The sequence below is a fragment of the Gopherus evgoodei genome, chromosome 3, assembly GCF_007399415.2.
Source record: "Gopherus evgoodei ecotype Sinaloan lineage chromosome 3, rGopEvg1_v1.p, whole genome shotgun sequence".
In the NCBI taxonomy this organism is placed as follows: domain Eukaryota; kingdom Metazoa; phylum Chordata; order Testudines; family Testudinidae; genus Gopherus; species Gopherus evgoodei.
Window position 1 is genome coordinate 45,849,833 of NC_044324.1, and position 19,714 is coordinate 45,869,546.

Genomic DNA, 19,714 nt, shown 5'->3' on the forward strand with positions numbered 1-19,714 from the left:
TCCTTAGGTTTCATCATAAATGTTTTTCAAGATTGTCTTAGATTTTCATTTCAATTAGACTGTTCATCTGCCATTTTTCTTTCCTTAGCCCCACTTTAAACAAATTGCACATCCTTGATGTGGTTAGGACTCTTTCATAATACCGTGAAAGAACAAGAACCTTCAGGGGTTCCCCTAGGCTGTTTGTAGCATTTGCCGATTGGGTGAAAGGTCAGGCAGTATCCACCCAAAGATTGTCTAAACTGGTATTTAATTGAATTGGGGCATGTCTACATATAAACCACTACAGCAGTACCTCTGCAGCTTCGCCGCTGTCGTGTTTCAATGAAGACACTACCTATGTCGGCGAACGTAATCCACCTCCCCAGCAGGCAGTAGCTAGGTCAAAAGGAGAATGTTCCCGTTGACTTAGTGTTGTCTACACTGGGGGTTAGTTCGGTTTAACTGCGTTGCTCAGGGGGGTGGATTTTTCAAACCTCTGAGTGGCACAGTTATGGCGACTTAATTTCCTAGTAGACCAGACATAATGTAGACATAGTGTCATGGCCTTAGATAATTCTATGAGTTATTTAGATTATAGCCTACTCCACCAGGGCTCAGGATCTTTTCTGTCTTCTGTGGGAAGCATACCAATTTCAGAAATTTGCAGTGCAGCTACAATGGGGATGAGTCCACACTTTCACCAGCTATTCTTTAGTTGAGGCCTCAAGATTTGATGTCCTCTTTGACAGGGCTGTCCTGCAGTCTTGATTTAAATAGGACTTCTAGCAACCTTCTCCTAATTATAAGGTCACTTCTCCCTAGTCACCAGAATACACGTTGACAATCACTTGAGGTAGAAAGAACAGTTACTTACCTTCCAGTAACTGTGTTTTTTCAAGATGTGTTGTCCACATGAATTCTATGACTTGCTCTCTTTCCCCTCTACTAGGGAGTCTACACCACTTGGATTCTGAACCGGACAAAGGAACTGAGAGATGCTTGGGCCCACTCCATCCTTCATGCCCTTAGGTGAAAATATAAAGGGGATAAATATTATTATTACAGCACCTAGCAGCACCCCTTTTGGTATTTGACCACTCTCCCGTCTCAAATTCTGACATCTGAAAATCCACACTTCCCTCCTTTTGATGTAACTTGTAGTCTGTGATGTCTTGCCTGGTTTTTTCTCTTTTGAGGGAAGAAAGTCAGTTTTCTTTTTATTGTAGATACCTGGCAATGATTAGTCACATTTTAATAGTTACCACTATTTAATTAAGTTTATTTTTTTATAATTAAAAGGTGCCTTAAGAGAGGGAAAATTGAGAGAGAGCATGAATCATGAAATAAAATTTAATTTAAACTAATGCCTCAGGCAAATATTGCTAAAATATCATTAGGGAGGGTGGATCAGAGCTCATCTTACAAAACTGTAGTCTGATACTTTAAACTCTTAGATCATAAATAAAGTATTTGGATATCCGCCAGTGAATGTTACAGCCCTCTCAGTACACTTTTCTGTCTTTTTTTTTTCCTTTGCATAAAACCTACTTAAAATTTTAGAAATGGAATCCAGGACTGTGTAAATCAGATGTTTGTATGTAGATGAATGGAAGTGAGAAATTCGGACTCAGAAATAAGGGCTCCAAACTTCTGGTAACAGCATATACCCACATATGTCACACAAGGTTGATCATAGAATCATAGAATATCAGGGTTGGAAGGGGCCTTAGGAGGTCATCTAGTCCAACCTCTTGCTCAAAGCAGGATGAGTCCCTAACTAAATCATCCCAGCCAGGGCTTTGTCAAGCCTGACCTTAAAAACCGCTAAGGGGGATTCCACCACCTCCCTAGGTAACCCATTCCAGTACTTCACCACTCTCTGAATGAAAAAGCTTTTCCTAATATCCAACCTAAACCTCCCCCACTGCAACTTGAGACTATTACTTCTTGTTCTGTCACCTGGTACCACTGAGAACAATCTAGATCCATCCTCTTTGGAACCCCTTTTCAGGTAGTTGAAAGCAGCTATTAAATCCCCCTCATTCTTCTCTTCTGCAGACTAAACAATCCCAGTTCCCCCAGCCTCTCCTCATAAATCATGTGCTCCAGCCTCCTAATCATTTTTGTTGCCCTCTGCTGGACTCTTTCCAATTTTCCCACATCCTTCTTGTAGTGTGGGGCCCCAAACGGGACACAGTACTCCAGATGAGGCCTCACCAATGTCGAATAGAGGAGAATGATTACGTCCCTCTGTCTGCTGGCAATACCTCTATTTATACAGCCCAAAATGCTGTTAGCCTTCTTGGCAACAAGGGCTTACTGTTTACTCGTATCCAGCTTCTCATCCACTATAACCCCTAGGTCCTTTTCTGCAGAACTTCTGCCCAGCCATTCGGTCCCTAGTCTGTAGTAGTGCATGAGATTCTTCCGTCCTAAGTGCAGGACTCTGCACTTGTCCTTGTTGAACCTCATCAGATTTCCTTTGGCCCAATCCTCTAATTTGTCTAGGTCCCTCTTTATCCCAGGTTAGTGTCATCTGCAAACTTGCTGAGGGTGCAGTCCATGCCATCCTCCAGATCATTAATGAAGATATTGAACAAAACCAGCCCCAGACCGACCCTTGGGGCACTCCGCTTGATGCTGGCTGCCAATGAGACATGGAGCCATTGATCACTACCCGTTGAGCCTGACAATCTAGCCAGCTTTCTATCCACTTTATAGTCCATTCATCTAGTCCATAATTCTTTAACTTGCTGGCAAGAAGACTGTGGGAGACCTTATCAAAAGCTTTGCTAAAGTCAAGGAATAACAGGTCCACTGCTTTCCCCTCATCCACAGAGCCAGTTATCTCGTTATAGAAGGCAATTAGGTTAGTCAGGCATGACTTGCCCGTGGTTAATCCATGCTGACTGTTGCTCTCATGTTTCCCTCTCTAGAGTTCATCTGTATGTTATCAGCCGAAAGACATTGTTTTCCAAAATACTATTTGGGAGATATATTGAAATGTTAAAACACTTCAGTCTTCTGTCCAAAGTATGCAGCTGCTCTGAAGCGCCACACAAGCTAATGACACTATAGAAATAACAAAGACTGTCTTTGAAGAGCCTTTATTATAGACAGAAGATGGAAGCTGTCAGTACCTTGCGGAACAGATGTGTCTGGTTAGGGGAAAATGAGTTGGTGCAGCTGAAGTAAGCATAGCTCATTTTGAGGACATAAATACATAGTTCAAAATCTCTAACCTGTTTTCCCATCCCAACATTTTTGTTGGCTCCACTGTCTACTAGAAAAACTATGCAGGTAGAGGTTGACCAACTTTAGTACGTATTCTTCTGACTTCTTGATAAATGTAACTCATTTTACACAATTCATTGTGTGGTTCTTCAGCATCATAACTTTAAAGGATCTTCTCTTTACCAGTGTTGTATCTTTGCTCTTTACACAACATAAAGAATATGGGGAAACCACATTGGCACGGTGGGATTACAGATAACTAGGCTTATAAATCATGTACAAATATAGAAGGCCACATACTCCTCCCCCTTCACAATGAAAAGGAAAACAAAAATTGCAAACATATGACTATCAGTGATGCACAAGATGATGTAAATTATGTCTGAGAGGTGGTTTATGGCTTCTTTCAGGATAATATCTCATAGGTATCACAAATATATATATTGTCTGATGTATCAGTATCTTCCTGGGCTACAGTATTAGGGTCTCTTGTAGTAGAAACATGGAAAGGTCCACTGGTACTATGACAAATCATTGTCTATGGTTATATTGTAGGCTCAATATTTCAATAGGCATCACTGGTGTAAAACACCCTGCTGAACTTGTGCTCAAAACCTGGTTCTCCATGACAGGTTTGGTGCTACTTCTGCCTAGTGTGATGGAGGACCAGTCAGTAATGTAATCACTTCAGGTTTCCATAAGTTAGCTCTGTAGTCTCTTACCAAGTTTCTCCCATGTGAAAACTGTTTCTTTTGAATGTCTTTCTGTATATTAGGCTTCAACAAGTCCAGACAAGACCTTAAATTACATCACATAAACAACATTACTGGTGTCTGATTTGTAATAACAATAGAAAATCTGTAATCATGGGTTGTATGCTACCTTTTTCCAGTGTTGTAACACAAATTGCTTTCTTGAAAGTCTGAATAAAACTTTCCACTAATTCGTTGGTGGCAGGATGGTAATGAGTCAATGTGTTGTGTTCGATACCATTTCTTTTAATAAACAATTGGAACTCTTCAGATGTGGTTTGAGTTCCATTGTTGCTTAGAATCTGTTCAGGAACACCTGTCCTCAAAAACAAGAGTTTTAACACTTCCACTGTCTGTGCTGAACTATTTGAATTCATACAGAAAATTTCATGCCATTTATAAACATGTCCCGTAAATGGTCCAGCAGATTACATGTGGATTCTATGCCACGGAATAGTTAGCCGCTCCTAAAATTGCAGTGGAGCATGTTTAGGGATGTGTTGCATTTATTGACTGTCTTGACACTGTTTTATCATTTTCTCTGTTTGTTTATCAATCATTGGCCACCACACAAAACTCCTAGCTAGGAATTTCATTTCCAAATGGCCTTCATGTAATTCTTGGAGTATATAGGACCAGATCTTCATAGGAATAATCACTTTGGTGCCAAACATTATGAAACCTTATTATACACTTAGCTAGCCCTGGATCATTCTTAATTTAGTGTTGTATTATAATGTTTGTCACTGGCAAAGGTTCCATTTGTGCCAATATAGAATATATTGACTGTCTCTGGTTCTACTTCTTGATCTTTACCTGCTGCTGCCAATGACAAGCATGATAAGCAATCTTCACATGCATGTTGTTAATATTAACAATAAGGGGGAAGGAAAACAAGCCAGAATAGAGAAAGAATAGACTAAAGAATATTTAGATAAGTTAGATGCATTGAAATCAACAGGGCCTGACAAAATTAATCGTAGGGTATTTAAGGAACTAAGTGAAGAAATCTTGGAATCGTTAGCAATCATCTTCAAGAACTCATGGAGGATGGGTGAGATCCCAGAGTACTGGAGAACAGCAATCATAGTACATGTCTTTAAAAAGGGGAACAGAGGACACGGGGAATTGATCAGTCAGCATAATTTCAATACCCGGAAAGATCCAGAAACAAATTATTAAACAGTCAGTTTGTAAGCACTTGGAGGACAATAGTTCAAAATAGTGCAAAAACAAATTCTGACAGAGCAAAAGACGGTTACTCACCTTTGTAACTGTTGTTCTTCGAGATGTGTTGCTCACATCCATTCCAGTTAGGTGTGCGCGCCGCGCGTGCACGTTCGTCGGAAACTTTTTTACCCTAGCAACTCCAGTGGGCCGGCAGGTCGCCCCCTGGAGTGGCGCCGCCATGGCGCCCAATATATATCCCTGCCGGCCCGCCCGCTCCTCAGTTCCTTCTTGCCGGCTACTCCGACAGTGGGGAAGGAGGGCGGGTGTGGAATGGATGTGAGCAACACATCTCGAAGAACAACAGTTACAAAGGTGAGTAACCGTCTTTTCTTCTTCGAGTGATTGCTCACATCCATTCCAGTTAGGTGACTCCCAAGCCATACCTAGGCGGTGGGGTCGGAGTGAGTAGTCGCGGCATGGAGCACTGCAGTTCCGAAGGCCGCATCCTCTCTCGACTGCTGTACCAGGGCGTAGTGGGAAGCAAAGGTGTGGACCGATGACCAGGTCGCTGCCCGACAGATTTCCTGGATGGGCACACGGGCAAGGAAAGCCAGCGACGACGCCTGCGCCCTGGTAGAATGCGCAGTCACACGGCCCGTAGGGACATGGGCCAAGTCATAACAGGTCCTGATACAGGACGTAACCCACGAGGATAACCCCTGGGAGGAGATAGGAAGCCCTTTCATACAGTCCGCTACCGCCACGAAAAGCTGGGGGGATTTGCGGAAGGGTTTGGTCCTCTCTATGTAGAACGCGAGAGCTCTACGGACATCCAGCGAGTGGAGCTGCTGCTCCCTGCCTGAGGAGTGAGGTTTTGGGAAAAAAACCGGGAGGAAAATCTCTTGGTTGACGTGGAAGGCTGAGACCACCTTGGGTAGAAAGGCAGGGTGTGGTCTAAGCTGCACCTTGTCTTTGTGGAAGACCGTGTATGGGGGGTCTACCACAAGGGCTCGGAGTTCCGACACCCGTCTAGCTGAGGTGATAGCTACTAGAAAGGCAGCCTTCCAAGAGAGGTAAAGCAGGGAGCAAGTAGCTAACGGCTCAAAGGGGGGCCCCATGAGCCGGGACAACACTAGGTTAAGATCCCAGGTTGGAGCAGGGGGACGGACGTTAGGGAATAACCGTTCCAGCCCTTTAAGGAATCTCGACACCGTCGGGTGAGAAAAAACGGAGCGACCGTCCGCACCCGGGTGAAAGGTGGAGATAGCTGCTAGATGGACTCGCAACGACGATAAGGCCAGACCTCGCTCTTTGAGGGACCAAACATAGTCTAAGATTTCGGTTACCGAAACTTCCATAGGGCGGAGATTTCTCTCTACGCACCAACAGGAGAAGCGTTTCCATTTCGCCGAATATGTGGCTCTTGTGGACGGTTTCCTGCTGCTCAAGAGCACCTCTCTCACGGGCGTGGAGCAGCGCAGCTCGGAACCAGTTAGCCACGCAGGAGCCACGCCGCTAGGTGCAGCGACTGCAGGTCTGGGTGACAGAGAGACCCGTGGTCCTGGGTAATCAGGTCCGGATGAAGGGGCAGGGGAACTGGGTCGGCTACGGCCAAGTCCAGCAGCATGGTGTACCAGTGCTGTCTGGGCCATGCCGGGGCCACCATGATCACACGAGCCCTGTCTCTGCGCACCTTCAGGAGGACCTTGTGAACCAGAGGGAACGGAGGAAACGCATAGTACAGGTGGGTCGACCACTGGATGAGGAAGGCATCCGCTATCGACCCCGGCTCCCTGCCCTGAAAGGAGCAGAACGCTTGGCACTTCCTGTTCCCCTTGGACGCAAAGAGGTCCACCCGGGGATAACCCCACCTCCGGAAAATGGAGAGAGCGACGTCCGGGCGAAGGGACCACTCGTGTGACAGGAAGGATCTGCTCAATCGATCCGCCAGCGTGTTCCGTACTCCGGGAAGGAAGGAAGCCCTGAGGTGAATGGAGTGGGCTACGCAAAAGTCCCAGAGTCGTATCGCCTCGAGGCACAGGGAGGAGGACCTGGTGCCGCCCTGTTTGTTGATATAATACATGGTCGTCGTGTTGTCCGTGAACACGGCTACACAACGACCCTGAAGCTGATGACAAAACGTTTGGCAAGCAAGGCAGATCGCTCTCAACTCCCTCATGTTGATGTGTAGCCCCACCTCCTCCTGGGACCACAGGCCCTGCGTCCGCAGGGTCCCTAGGTGGGCCCCCCAGCCTAGATCTGAGGCATCCGTTGTCAGGGATACCGAGGGCTGAGACGGGTGAAAGGGAAGACCCGCACACAATACGGACTGGTCCAACCACCAGCCGAGGGAATCTAAGACCTTCTGGGGGATTGTGATTAACATGTCTAACGGTTGCCTTGCCGGCCTGTAATGACTGATAAGCCACAGCTGGAGAGGCCTCATGCGGAGCCGAGCGTAGTCGGTCACAAAGGTGCACGCCGCCATGTGGCCTAACAGGGTTAGACATGTCCTCACTGACGTCAACGGGGCTGACCGCAAGCGTTGAACGATCGCCGCCATGGTCTGGAACCGCTGCAGAGGCAGCGAGGCCCTGCCCACAGTGGCGTCCAGGACGGCCCCGATAAATTCCACCTTCTGAGTGGGCCTCAGGGTGGACTTGTCTGTGTTTATCAAGAGGCCCAGACTCGCAAACATGCCGGTGATCACGCGGACATGGCTGGTCACCTGCTGTTCCGACGTGCCCCGAATCAACCAATCGTCCAGATAAGGGAACACGTGGACACGGTTGCGCCGAAGATGCGCCACGACAACTGCCATGCATTTTGTAAACACCCTTGGGGCCGTGGACAGGCCGAACGGGAGGACTGCAAATTGATAATGAAGAGCCCCCACAACGAAGCGGAGAAAGCGTCTGTGGCGCGGCCAAATGGCAATGTGGAAATACGCGTCCTGCATGTCGAGGGCGGCGTACCAGTCTCCCGGATCCAGGGATGGAATAATGGTCCCCAGGGATACCATGCGGAACTTCAACTTCACGAGGTATTTGTTGAGCTCTCGCAGGTCGAGGATAGGCCTGAGGCCCCCCTTGGCCTTGGGGATCAGAAAGTAGCGGGAATAAAACCCCTTGCCTTTCTCGTTTTCCGGAACCGCCTCTATAGCTCCTTTGCTGAGGAGCGTCTGCACCTCCTGCCGAAGGAATTGCTCGTGAGAGGGGTCCCTGAAGAGGGACGAGGAAGGAGGGCGGGAAGGAGGAAACGAAACAAACTGCAGGCGGTATCCCGTCTGCACCACGCTTAAGACCCAGCGGTCCGATGTTATTTGGGACCACGCCGGGAGGAAAAACGAAAGGCGGTTGGAAAACGGGGGGGAAGGATCCATAGGGGAAACTGTTACTGCGCCCTCGAGCGCACCTTCAAAATGAAGGCTTAGGACCAGGCGGGGGTTTTGAGGAGCCTTGGTTCTGCCCCCCTTGGTTCCCCGACTGCCTGCGCCTCCCGTTCCTGCCGCGGCGCCTGTAAAGGTCCTGCCGCTGGCGGAACTGGGAAAACGGCCTGCGTTGTTGTTGTTGTTGTTGTTGCGGCCGGAAGGGTCTACGCTGCGTCACGGGAGTGTGCATCCCGAGGGACCGCATAACGACTCGGTTATCTTTCAGACTCTTGAGTCTGGGGTCTGTTTTGTCAGAAAATAGGCCCTGGCCTTCGAAAGGAAGGTCCTGTATAGTATGCTGGAGCTCCGGCGGAAGGCCGGAAACCTGCAGCCAGGAGATGCGACGCATCGTAACACCTGACGCAAGGGTACGGGCAGCCGAGTCCGCAGCGTCCAAGGAGGCTTGCAAGGCCGTGCGTGCGACCTTCTTGCCTTCGTCCAAGATGGCCGTAAACTCTTGGCGAGCATCCTGTGGCAGCAGCTCCTTAAATTTGTCCACTGCCACCCAGGAATCAAAGGCATATCTGCTCAGCAGGGCCTGCTGGTTGGAGACCCTGAGCTGCAGCGCCCCAGCCGAATACACCTTACGGCCAAGGAGGTCCATCCGCCTGGCCTCTCTTGATTTGGGGGCCGGAGCCTCCTGGCCATGACGCTCCCTATCGTTCACCGATTGAACCACCAGTGAACACGGGGTCGGGTGTACATGGAGATATTCGTATCCCCTAGAAGGGGCCATGTACTTCCTCTCGACGCCTTTTGCTGTCGGAGGGATGGAGGCCGGAGACTGCCAGATGGTGTTGGCGTTGGCCTGGATGGTTCGTATAAAGGGCAGGGCGACCCTGGTGGGAGCATCAGAAGAGATGATGGTTACAATTGGATCCTCTATCTCCGAGACCTCCTCCGCCTGCAGACTCAGATTTTGAGCCAATCGCCTGAGGAGGTCTTGGTGCGCCCTGAGATCCAGCGGGGGGGGACTGTTGGAGGAGGTACCCGCCACCGCCTCATCCGGGGAGGAGGATGATGAGACCCCCGGCACGAGAGTGTCTAACTGAGGGTCTTCCTCAGCCCTCGCCTCTGCCTCCGGAGCCACAGCGGAGTCCTGCTGCTTGGACCCTTCCTCCCCTTCCGGGGAGGGAGGGGGGCGAGACAACGAGGCTTCCGGGGCCCTACGCTCCGCAGTCGCCGGCCTAGGAGGGAGCTGCTGGGGGCCCTGGGCCTGATGGTACGCCCAGGGTGTCCAGAATCCCCACTGTTGTGGGCCTTGGTCCTGCAGCGGCGGATCACCAAACAGCGCCGCCTGCCGGTCGGTGCCCAGCGCATAGCCGCTGTCCGTCTGGTAGGATACGGACGGCTGTCTCGAGGGCCACGGTGGGGCCGACCCTGGATGGTACGGGTCTGCGCGGGCTGGCACGGAGGATCGTCTCGGTGCCGGGGACCGGTGCCGGGAGTCATATCGGTGCCGGGATCGGGACCGGGACCGGGATCTGTCACGGTGCCGTGATCCTGATCGGTGCCGGGCGCCGCTTCGGTGCCGGGACCTGCTACCAGCTCGGTGCCGGGAGGTCGACCGGGACCTGCCACCAGCTCGGTGCCGGGAGGTCGAGCGAGACCGGGACCGGGACCTGCCACCAGCTCGGTGCCGGGAGGTCGACCGGTGCGGCGAGTAGCGTCGGGACCTGCTCCTGGAGTCGCGGTGCCGGTGTCGACTGGAGCCTGACCGCAACCTTCTCGATGCCGACCGGTGCCGCGAGTGCGACCGGTACCGCTGAGGGGAGCGGTGCCGGGACTGCGAGCGGCGTCGGGATCTGGAGCGCCCAAGACGTCGGGACCTGGATCGGGAACGACTGTCTCTGGGCGGTGCCGACATCATGGGCTTGCCTCTGGACACGACCCGCACCGGAGGTACCGGGGGTGGCAGCCGAGTAGGCTCAGTCAGGGCAATAAGGTCCCGAGCCGAGGCGAAGGTCTCCGGTGTGGACGGGACCACTATCTCAACCCCAGATCTCATGGGGGAGCTCGGCGGCACCGGACTCAACGGACCCGCCGGGCCCGGAGTCAACGGTGCTGACGGTGCCGGCGGCGCCGCGGCCGATGTCGAGGCCGGGCGCTCTAGCCGGGTCTGCCTGGCCGGAGTATTAGACTTCGACGGCCTTGGCTCTGGCTCCAGTGCCGGAGAGGGTCAGTGCCGAGGAGTCTTCTCGGTGCCGGAGCGATCCGGTGCCGGTGCCGATACCACGGCCTGCGAAGCCGTCGGGTCAAGTGCCGCCTCCATTAGGAGAGTTCGGAGCCTTTGATCCCTCTCCTTCTTTGTCCTCGGCTTAAAGGCCTTACAGATGCGGCACTTGTCGGATCTGTGCGATTCCCCGAGGCACTTCAGGCACGCTTCGTGGGGATCGCTGGTAGGCATGGGCTTCTTGCAGGCCGCACACTGCTTGAAGCCCGGCGAACCAGGCATGAGCCCGGTGCCGGGTGCCGGGAAGGGCTAAGCCCCCGGCGAAGAAGTACTTTACAACTAATTAACTTAACTATCAACTTAACAAACTAAATAACAACTATAATGAAACTAGAGATAACGATAGATAACGATAGATAACTAGGAGAGCTAGGGACGTGGAGGACAGCTATGCCGCGCTCCACAGTTCCAACGACCGACACGGCGGTAAGAAGGAACTGAGGAGCGGGCGGGCCGGCAGGGATATATATTGGGCGCCAAGGCGGCGCCACTCCAGGGGGCGACCTGCCGGCCCACTGGAGTTGCTAGGGTAAAAAAGTTTCCGACGAACGTGCACGCGCGGCGCGCACACCTAACTGGAATGGATGTGAGCAATCACTCGAAGAAGAACCTAATTTTCTTCTTTGCCAGGGTAACTGGCCTAGTGGCTAGAGGGGGGAAGCAGTAGGTGTGATTTATCTTGATTTTATTAAAGCTTTTGACATTGTCTCACGTGATATTCTCACAATCAAATTAGGGAAATGTGTTCTAAATGAAATTGCTTTGAGGAGGGTGCACAACTGGTTAAAAACACATACTCGGACAGTAATTATCATTGGTTCTCTGACAAACTGGAGTCCCTCAGAGGTCAGTCCTGGGTCTAGTGCTATTCAGTATTTTCATTAATGACTTGCATAAGCACAGTCTCCACTCCATTATCTAATTTGTGGATGTCGCCAATCTGGGAGGAGTTGCAGACACTTTGGAGGACAGGATTAGATTTCAAATGATCTTGATAAAATGGAGAACTGGTCTGAAATCAACCAGATAAAATTTAGTAAAGACAAGTTCAAAGTACTGCAGTTAGAAAAGAAAAATCAGAGGCATCGCTATAAAATGAGAAATAGTTGGCTATGTAGTACTACTGCAGAAAAGGATCGGGGGGGAGAGGGTTATAGTGGATCACAAATTGAATGAGCCAACAATGTGATACAGTTGCAAAAGAGGCAAATATTCTGGGATGTATTAGTGACTGTTATATCTAAGGCATGGGAGGTAATTATTCTGCTATACTAGGTTCTGGTGAGGCCTTAGCTGGAGAACTGTGTCCAGTTGTGGAAGGTACACCTTAAGAAAAATCTGGATACACTGGAGAGGACAACTGGGTCCTCAATACGTGGCAAGGGGTTATGCCCTCCAGTTTCTTTTTACCCCCCGTTCCCATCCCTCTTCAGGGAACCTTCTCATGAGACTCTTCTTGCAGAGGAGGTAGAAGGTTTGCTGAAGCTGGGTAAGGTGGAAAAGGTTCCTTTGCAGATACAGGAGCAACAGGTTCTATTACCAGTAGTTTTTTAATCCCGAAGGCCAAGGGTGGTCTACAGCCCATCCTGGACCCGCGAGACCTCAACAAATACCTAAAGAAGCTGAAGTTCTGCATAGTCTCCTTGGCCTCCATCATCCTCTCCCTGGATTCGGGAGACTGGTATGCTGCCTCAATTTGAAGGATGCATATTTCCATGTAGCGATCTTTCAAGGTCACAGATGCTTCCTACATTTCATGGTGGGAACTGACCACTATCAGTCCTACCGTTAAGCCTTGCAACAGCACCAAAGGTGTTCACCAAGTGCATGTTGGTAGTAACCGCTTACCTCAGACATCAAGGTATCCAGATCTACTCGTACTTTGAAGGCTGCTCCAGGTCCCAAATTAAGAGAGATGTTATGGTGCTGCAGGCCACGTGCAGATCCCTAGGCCTTCTGGTAAATGGCAAAAAGCTGACATTAGTTCTGATGCAGAGGATAGAATTCATTGGAGCGGTGCTAGACTTCACCTGCGCCAGAGCATTTCCAGAGCAGGAGAGGTTCCAGATGATGGTGGACCTCATTGCGGGAGCTTCCATGTTCTCCCTGACCATGGCCAGGGTTTGCCTGTGCCTGCTGGGACACATGGCAGCATGTACGTATGTCATCTGCTGTGCCAGGGTCAGGATGCAGCCCTTACAGCAGTGGCTGGCGACGGTCTATTACCAGTCCAGAGATCATCTGGAAAAGTCATTACCATCCCACTGACGATACTTACCTTGCTACAGTGGTGGACCAACCCCAGAGTGGTCCTGGAAGGAGTTTCATTCGACAGCCCTCATCAGTCGATCGAGTTGATATTGGACACCTCGGACTTTGTCTGGGGAGCACATCTCGGTGGCCTCCAGACCGAGGGCATGTGGTCCCCACAGGAGATGAGGTTTCACATTAACGTGAATGAGCTCAGAGCGGTACGCTTGGCCTGCGGAGTCTTTCTACCACACCTGGCAGGCACGGTGATGAGAGTGTTGATGGACAATATGGCCTTGATGTTTTACATCAACAGGCAAAGGGGAGCACGCTCATTGGCCCTCTGCCAAGAGGCCCTCCTTTCTGCATCGACCATGAGATCCAACTGGAGGCCTGTCACCTCCCCGGCATCAGGAACACACTGACAGATCGCCTCAGCAGAGCCTTTTCTTCTCACCACGAGTGGTCACTCCATCCAGAGGTAGTCCGGACCCTCTTCCAGAGGTGGGGAATTCCCCAAGTGGACGTGTTTGCCACCAGACAGAACAGGAAATTCATTGCTTCTGTTCCCTACACGGCCTGAGAAAAGGCTCCCTCTCCGGCGCCTTCTTCCTTTCATGGTCGGGTGCTCTGATTTACGCCTTCCTGCCAATCCCACTCATCAGCAGAGTTCTGTCAAAAGTCAAGAGAGACAAGGGCCAAGTCATCATGGTCGCCCTGGATGGACCTAGCAGTGGACGCTCCCTGGCCCCTTTCTGACTGACCAGATCAGTTCTTGCAAGATCATGGGCGACTCCTACACCCCAACCTTGCCCCATCCACCTCACAGCGTGGATGCTGCATGGTTGAATTTGGAGTGGGCCTGTTCTAAAGAGGTCCAGCAAATCCTCTTGGAAAGCAGGAAGCCTTCCACTAGAACAACCTACCTGGCCAAATGGACGAGGTTCTTCCACTGGGTGTCTGAGTGTAGCATCTCTCCAACGCACTATCTTAGATTACCTGTTCCATCTTAAGAACCTTGGGAGTCACCTAATATGGAATGGACATGAGCAAGCACACGAAGAAGAAAAGACAGTTACCTTTTCCATAACTGATGTTCTTGAAGGTGTGTTGCTCATGTCTATTCTATAACCTGCACTCCTTCCCCACTGTCAGAGTTTCTGGCAAGAAGGAACTGAGGGTGTGGGGAGCTGGCAGCGCCCCTTATACCGCGGCATGTGCGCTTTGCTCCAGGGGGCAGCAGAGGTGGTCCCCTACGGATACCACTGAAGGAAAAACATCCAGCACCAGTGCATGTAACAAGCACACATACCTCATATGGAATGGACATGAGCAACACATCTCAAAGGACACCAGTTACGGAAAAGCTAACTTCCTTTTATAACTAACTATCCCTAGGAAGGCGCATAATCATGACACATTTTGTGGTTGGGTTGCCTTTAGGACAGCTTCAACTTTTTCTGGAGGGACCCCGCTATTTACCTCTCTCCTCCGTGAAAACTGACCATTTATTCTTACCCTTTCTTTCCTATCTTTCAACCAGTTACTCATCCATGAGAGGACCTCTTATCCCAGGACTAAGCAGTTTGCACTTTGCTGAAGAGTCTTTGTCAAAAGTCTTTGTGAAAGTCCAAGTATACTGTATCAACTGGATCACCCTTATCTAACTGCTTATTGACACCCTCAAAGAATTCCAATAGATGGTAAGGCGTGATTTCCCTTTACAAAAGCCATGCTGATTCTTCCCCAACAAATCATGTTCATCTGATAATTCTGTTCTTTACTATAGTTTCAGCCAATTTGCCTGGTACTGTAGTTAGGCTTACCGGCCTGTAGTTTCCAGATCAGCTCTGGAGCCTTTTTAAAAAATAAGCATTATATTAGCTACCCTCCAGTCATGTCTGGTACAGAGGCTGATTTAAGCAATAGGTTATGTACCACAGTTAGTAGTTCCACAATTTCATATTTGAGTTCCTTCAGAACTCTTGTGTGAATACCATCTGGTCCTGGTGACTTCTTACCGTTTAACTTATCAGTTTGTTCCAAAATCTTCTTTACTGACTCTTCAGTCTGGGGCAGTTCCTCAGATTTGTCACTGTCTTCAGTCTCCATTTGTAGATAGGCTTGGGCTAGGTCGATCTTGGAGAAATTCTTACCACCAGCTGATGATGCAATTACATACTCTGTTCTTAATAAAGAATACCGAACTGCACACAATATTAAAGGGTATATTTTATCTACTAACAGATACACTTTCAGTTATGTAAAACAGCAAAATAAATCATTAATTCAAAGTATTTCTTTTCACAAACTACTGGTGCACCAGATCTACTCCATAGAGGGGAAGAAGGACAGATATTCTAGGAGTATGTATGTGCAGGAGAAAATGGGAAACAGGAGGGAGGGGAAAATTGAGGAATGTGTGTGCACAGGAATGTCGGGGTGCATTGAGAGGGTAAGAATTTGGTGCATATTTGAGCATACGCATGACAGGAGGGAGAGGGAAATTGGGGTGTAAGCTTTGGTGTCTTTGCGCAAAGCAACTATAAATCCATCTTAATTTGCAAGTATGCTCTGGCTGCTTTGTCTTTTCTGCCAAAAAAAAATTGTTCACTTCGGAAGATTTGTAGACAGAGGCATCATGACTAATTAGAAGGCAACATTAAGACAGAGTGTAAGTCATCTGCTTTTAGGAACTGTGTATTTTTGCTTCGGTGATCTGTTTTTCAAGAATACTCTTTAGTGTTGATTATAATATCCCAAGATCTCTAGTAAAGTGCAAATTATCTGTATATATGTCTTTTATTTTGTCTACCATTGTCTTAACTATCTAAAAACTTAACTTTTCTTTCTGTGAGACTACAGGTTATGGTATGAGAATCCTGGTGTATTTAGTCCACCTCAGCTGACTCAGATCAAGCAAACATCTCTTGCCAGAATTTTGTGCGACAACGCTGACAATATAACCAGAGTGCAACGTGATGTCTTTAAGGTGGCCGAGTTCCCACATGGTTATGATAGCTGTGAAGAAATTCCTAAACTGGATCTCAGGATGTGGCAAGATTGCTGTGAAGGTCTGTATTCAGAGAGAGTATTGAGAGTGCATCCTTTGTTTCTGGTTACATTTTAAATTGCCTGCTTTGAAGAAATTTTAAGAGATTTTTATTTGCTATTCAACTCTAACTCAAGCTGAACTAGGAAGATGGATAATGTGCTTACAAAACCAAATTTGGATTGTGCAGAAGTAATATTCCACTTCCAGTAGAAGGAATCTAGTCAGGAGATTGATTTAGCTACTATATAGCTAAGGTTTTGGTTCTGTTGTATGAGCAGCTTACTTATAAAAAACACTGAACCCTTGCAATTTTTCCTGACTGACATTAAAAATTCTAATAAATTGCATAGTTTGATTAAAATTTAGAATGTAAGACTCAACGTTGTGCTCACTATACTTAAATTTATATGTACTAAGTCATCCATGTATTTAATTGTTATAGCTGTGTAAGTAGGAAGCATCTGTTTTTATTATTCTTCCTGTTTTGTTCAGTGCAAAATACTTTTCCACATGGAGGGCAGAAGAGCAGACACTTAGTTACCAAAAGCTGTTACCTCTTAGATTGCTTGAACAAAACCCGGATTTAGTTTTGTTTTTTTTTAGATGCAATGCTGTTCTATTTTATAACAACAAAACCAGATTACCTCCAAAGTTTACTTAACTAATCATACAGCAGAATTACTGATTTATCATTGTAAAAGAATTAGAATTTAAATGAATCACCCAGGATTTTCTTTCTACTTTCTTGACATTCTAACCTGTTGCTTTTGATTGTCACAGGCCCCAGGCAGTAGCGTAGCTAGGGGGGAGCAGGGCAGCGGCCGCTCTCCCACTGAGCACAAGTGGCATGTTTTCAATTTCTTGGCGCCTTTTTCATTTTTACTCACCCGGCGGCTTTCCGGATCTTTGGCGGCACTTCGGTGGCGGTCCCTTCACTTGTTCCGGGCCCACTGCTCTTCACTTGCTGAAATGCCGCTGAAGACATTCACCGAAGAGCGAGTGAAGGTCCCGCCGCCGAGGTGCCACTGAAGACCCGGAGTGCTGCCCCATCAATAAAAGCGCCGCTAGGTGAGTAAAAGTGCCACAGCAGGTGGCGCTTTTTTTGTGATCGATCCCCCTGTTCCCTCCACCTGGCTGCGCTGCTGGTCCCAGGACCTGACTTTTCTGCAAGGTGATGAACTATTTGAGCTATGAACTAGCCAAATTCAACCTCTGCGGCTTTTTTCAGTATCTTAGCAGAAGAACAATTACCCTATGTTTCAAGTAGTCAACGAAGACTCAGAAGAAATGGTATCAATTCATGGCTCTGCCACATACTTTCTGTATAACATTGGAAAAGTAGCTTATTCTCTCTGTCACTCAGTTCTGCACCTGTAAAATGGTGATGATGATCCTTTCTTACCTCAAAGGAGTATTGTAAAGATAAAAGTATTAATCTTGGTAAGACTGTTAGTGTATGTCTACACAGCAATGTAAGCCCTTTTGGGCACCAGAGTCCCATCGATAGCATCGTCACAGTTAGGAAACAAGATGGGCAATAGAGTTTTCCCATGGTGCAACACATGCAGAGGGCTAGAGTGTTGACACTGGCAGGCAGGGACGCTAGACACTGAGGTAGGGTTACTTTGACTCAGGTCTGTGCACTGCAGTGTGGACTCCAGAGCCCTAGGTGTGAACGCACGTCAGAAAATCCTTAACCTAGAGTTAAAATGCAGTGTAGACTCTTAAGGGATTAAAGTACATACTTTATTTTAAGCATGTAGATTATAGGTTTTTAGGCCAGAAGGGATCATTAGGTTATCTAGTCTGTACTCCAGTATATAGAATTTCACCCAGTTACCCCTGTATTGTGCCTAATAACTTGTGTTTGTCTCAAGCATATCTTCCAGAAACAAGACATGGAGATTCCACCACTTCCCTTGGTAGTTCGTTCCAGTGGTTATCACTCTCACTGTTAAAATTTGAGCCTTATTTCTAATCTGAATTTATTTGGCTTTAACTTCTAGCTATTGGTTCTTGATATGCCTTTCTCTGCTAGATTTAAGTGACCTTTGGTACCTGATATTTTCTCCCCAAGAAGGTACTTATACACTGTAATTGTCACATCTCAGTCATCTTTTTGATAAGCTTAAACAGATTGTTTTATTTAAGCATTTTCTTCAGCCCTCAAATCAGATTTTAACTTTTCTCTTCTCCTTCTCCAATTTTTCAGTATTCTTTTTAAAATGGGAACATCAAAAATGTGTGCAGTATTCTAGATCTGTCTCACAAATGCTATACACAGGGGTAAAATGACCTCCTTACTCCTCCTACTTGCAACTCCTCTGCTATAGACATCGAAGGATTCCATTAGCAATTCTTTTTGCCACAGCATTGTTCTGGGAGCTCATGCTGAATTGCTTGTCAACTATGAACCCTACATCTTTTTTCAGAGTCACTACTTTCCAGGAAATAGTCCCCCATTCTCTAGGCAGAGTGATCATTCTTTGTTCCTCAATGTTTGACCTTCCATTTGGCTGTATTAAAAGGAACTGTTTGAGTGGGCCCACTTTCCTAAGCAGTCCAGACCACTCTGTATGACTGCTCTTGCCTTGTTATTATTTACCACTTCACCAATTGATGAGTCATTTGCAAATTATACCAGCAGTGCTTTTACGTTTGCCTCCAGGTCATTGATAAAAATGCTGAATAGTGTCAGGCCTAGTTTTGAAGCTTGTGGAACTTTACTAGAAACATCTTTTTAGTGATGACTCCCCAGAGACAACTACTTTTTCAGATCCGTCATTCAACCAGTTCTTAATCCATTTAACATTTGCTTTATTGATATTAAATAGTGCTAATTTTAATAAGAATGTTGTGCAGTAATAAGTCAAATGCAATACAAAAGTTTTAACTATATTACATCTACACAGTTACCTCTATCAACGAAACTTGTAATCACATCAAAAAATGAAATTGAGTTTTTTTGACAAGACCTGTTTTCCATAAAACCATATTGACTGTCATTAATTATAGTTCCAGCCTTCAGTTTTTTATGGATTGAATACCATATTTTTTTTCCATTATTTTGCCCAAGATTGTTATAAGGCTAACTGGCCTATAATTTCTTGGGTCATCCTAGTTGCTCTTTTGAGTATTGGCACAACATTAGCATGCTTAATTCAACAAGAGCCAAGAGGCTCTTGCTCTTTGACTTCAAAACCTATGCAGTAAGTGTCCGTTATACTTTGGGTATTAGATTTATGTGCTGCTAAATCCTGGAAAGTCACTTTGTAAAATTGTATTGCATTTCAATGATTTGCATAGCTGATTTGCTCAGTTTTCAAGTTATTATATTCTTCCATTGTCATTTTGTTCATCTCCAAAGATGAAGACCGCTCTTTCAGATTATAATCCAGACACAGAGAAGCCTGAGAGGTTCTCTCCTCTAGAGATTTTGAATGTCTTGGGAAGAAAATGGTTGTCAACACTGAAGTCCAGCCAGAGAAGGAAAAGAAGATAAAGCCAAGGACAGATATCTCCCTTCCAAAACTGGGACGGAATTTTCCATCCCCTCCATTCCATTTTCAGCAATCATTAGCAGAGGTCACTGCTGATCAGCACTACTA

General features: G+C 47.5%; 1 protein-coding gene across 2 annotated transcripts in view; it reads left to right on the plus strand.

Annotated features, from left to right (window-relative positions):
- PXDN (peroxidasin) overlaps window positions 1-19,714 on the plus strand; it is a 165,026-nt gene that overhangs the window by 127,790 nt on the left and 17,522 nt on the right. For both annotated transcript variants that reach the window (XM_030555520.1, XM_030555521.1), the window contains one exon: window positions 15,917-16,125. In XM_030555520.1, the coding sequence (XP_030411380.1) occupies window positions 15,917-16,125 (209 nt within the window). The remainder of the gene's footprint in view (window positions 1-15,916; window positions 16,126-19,714) is intronic.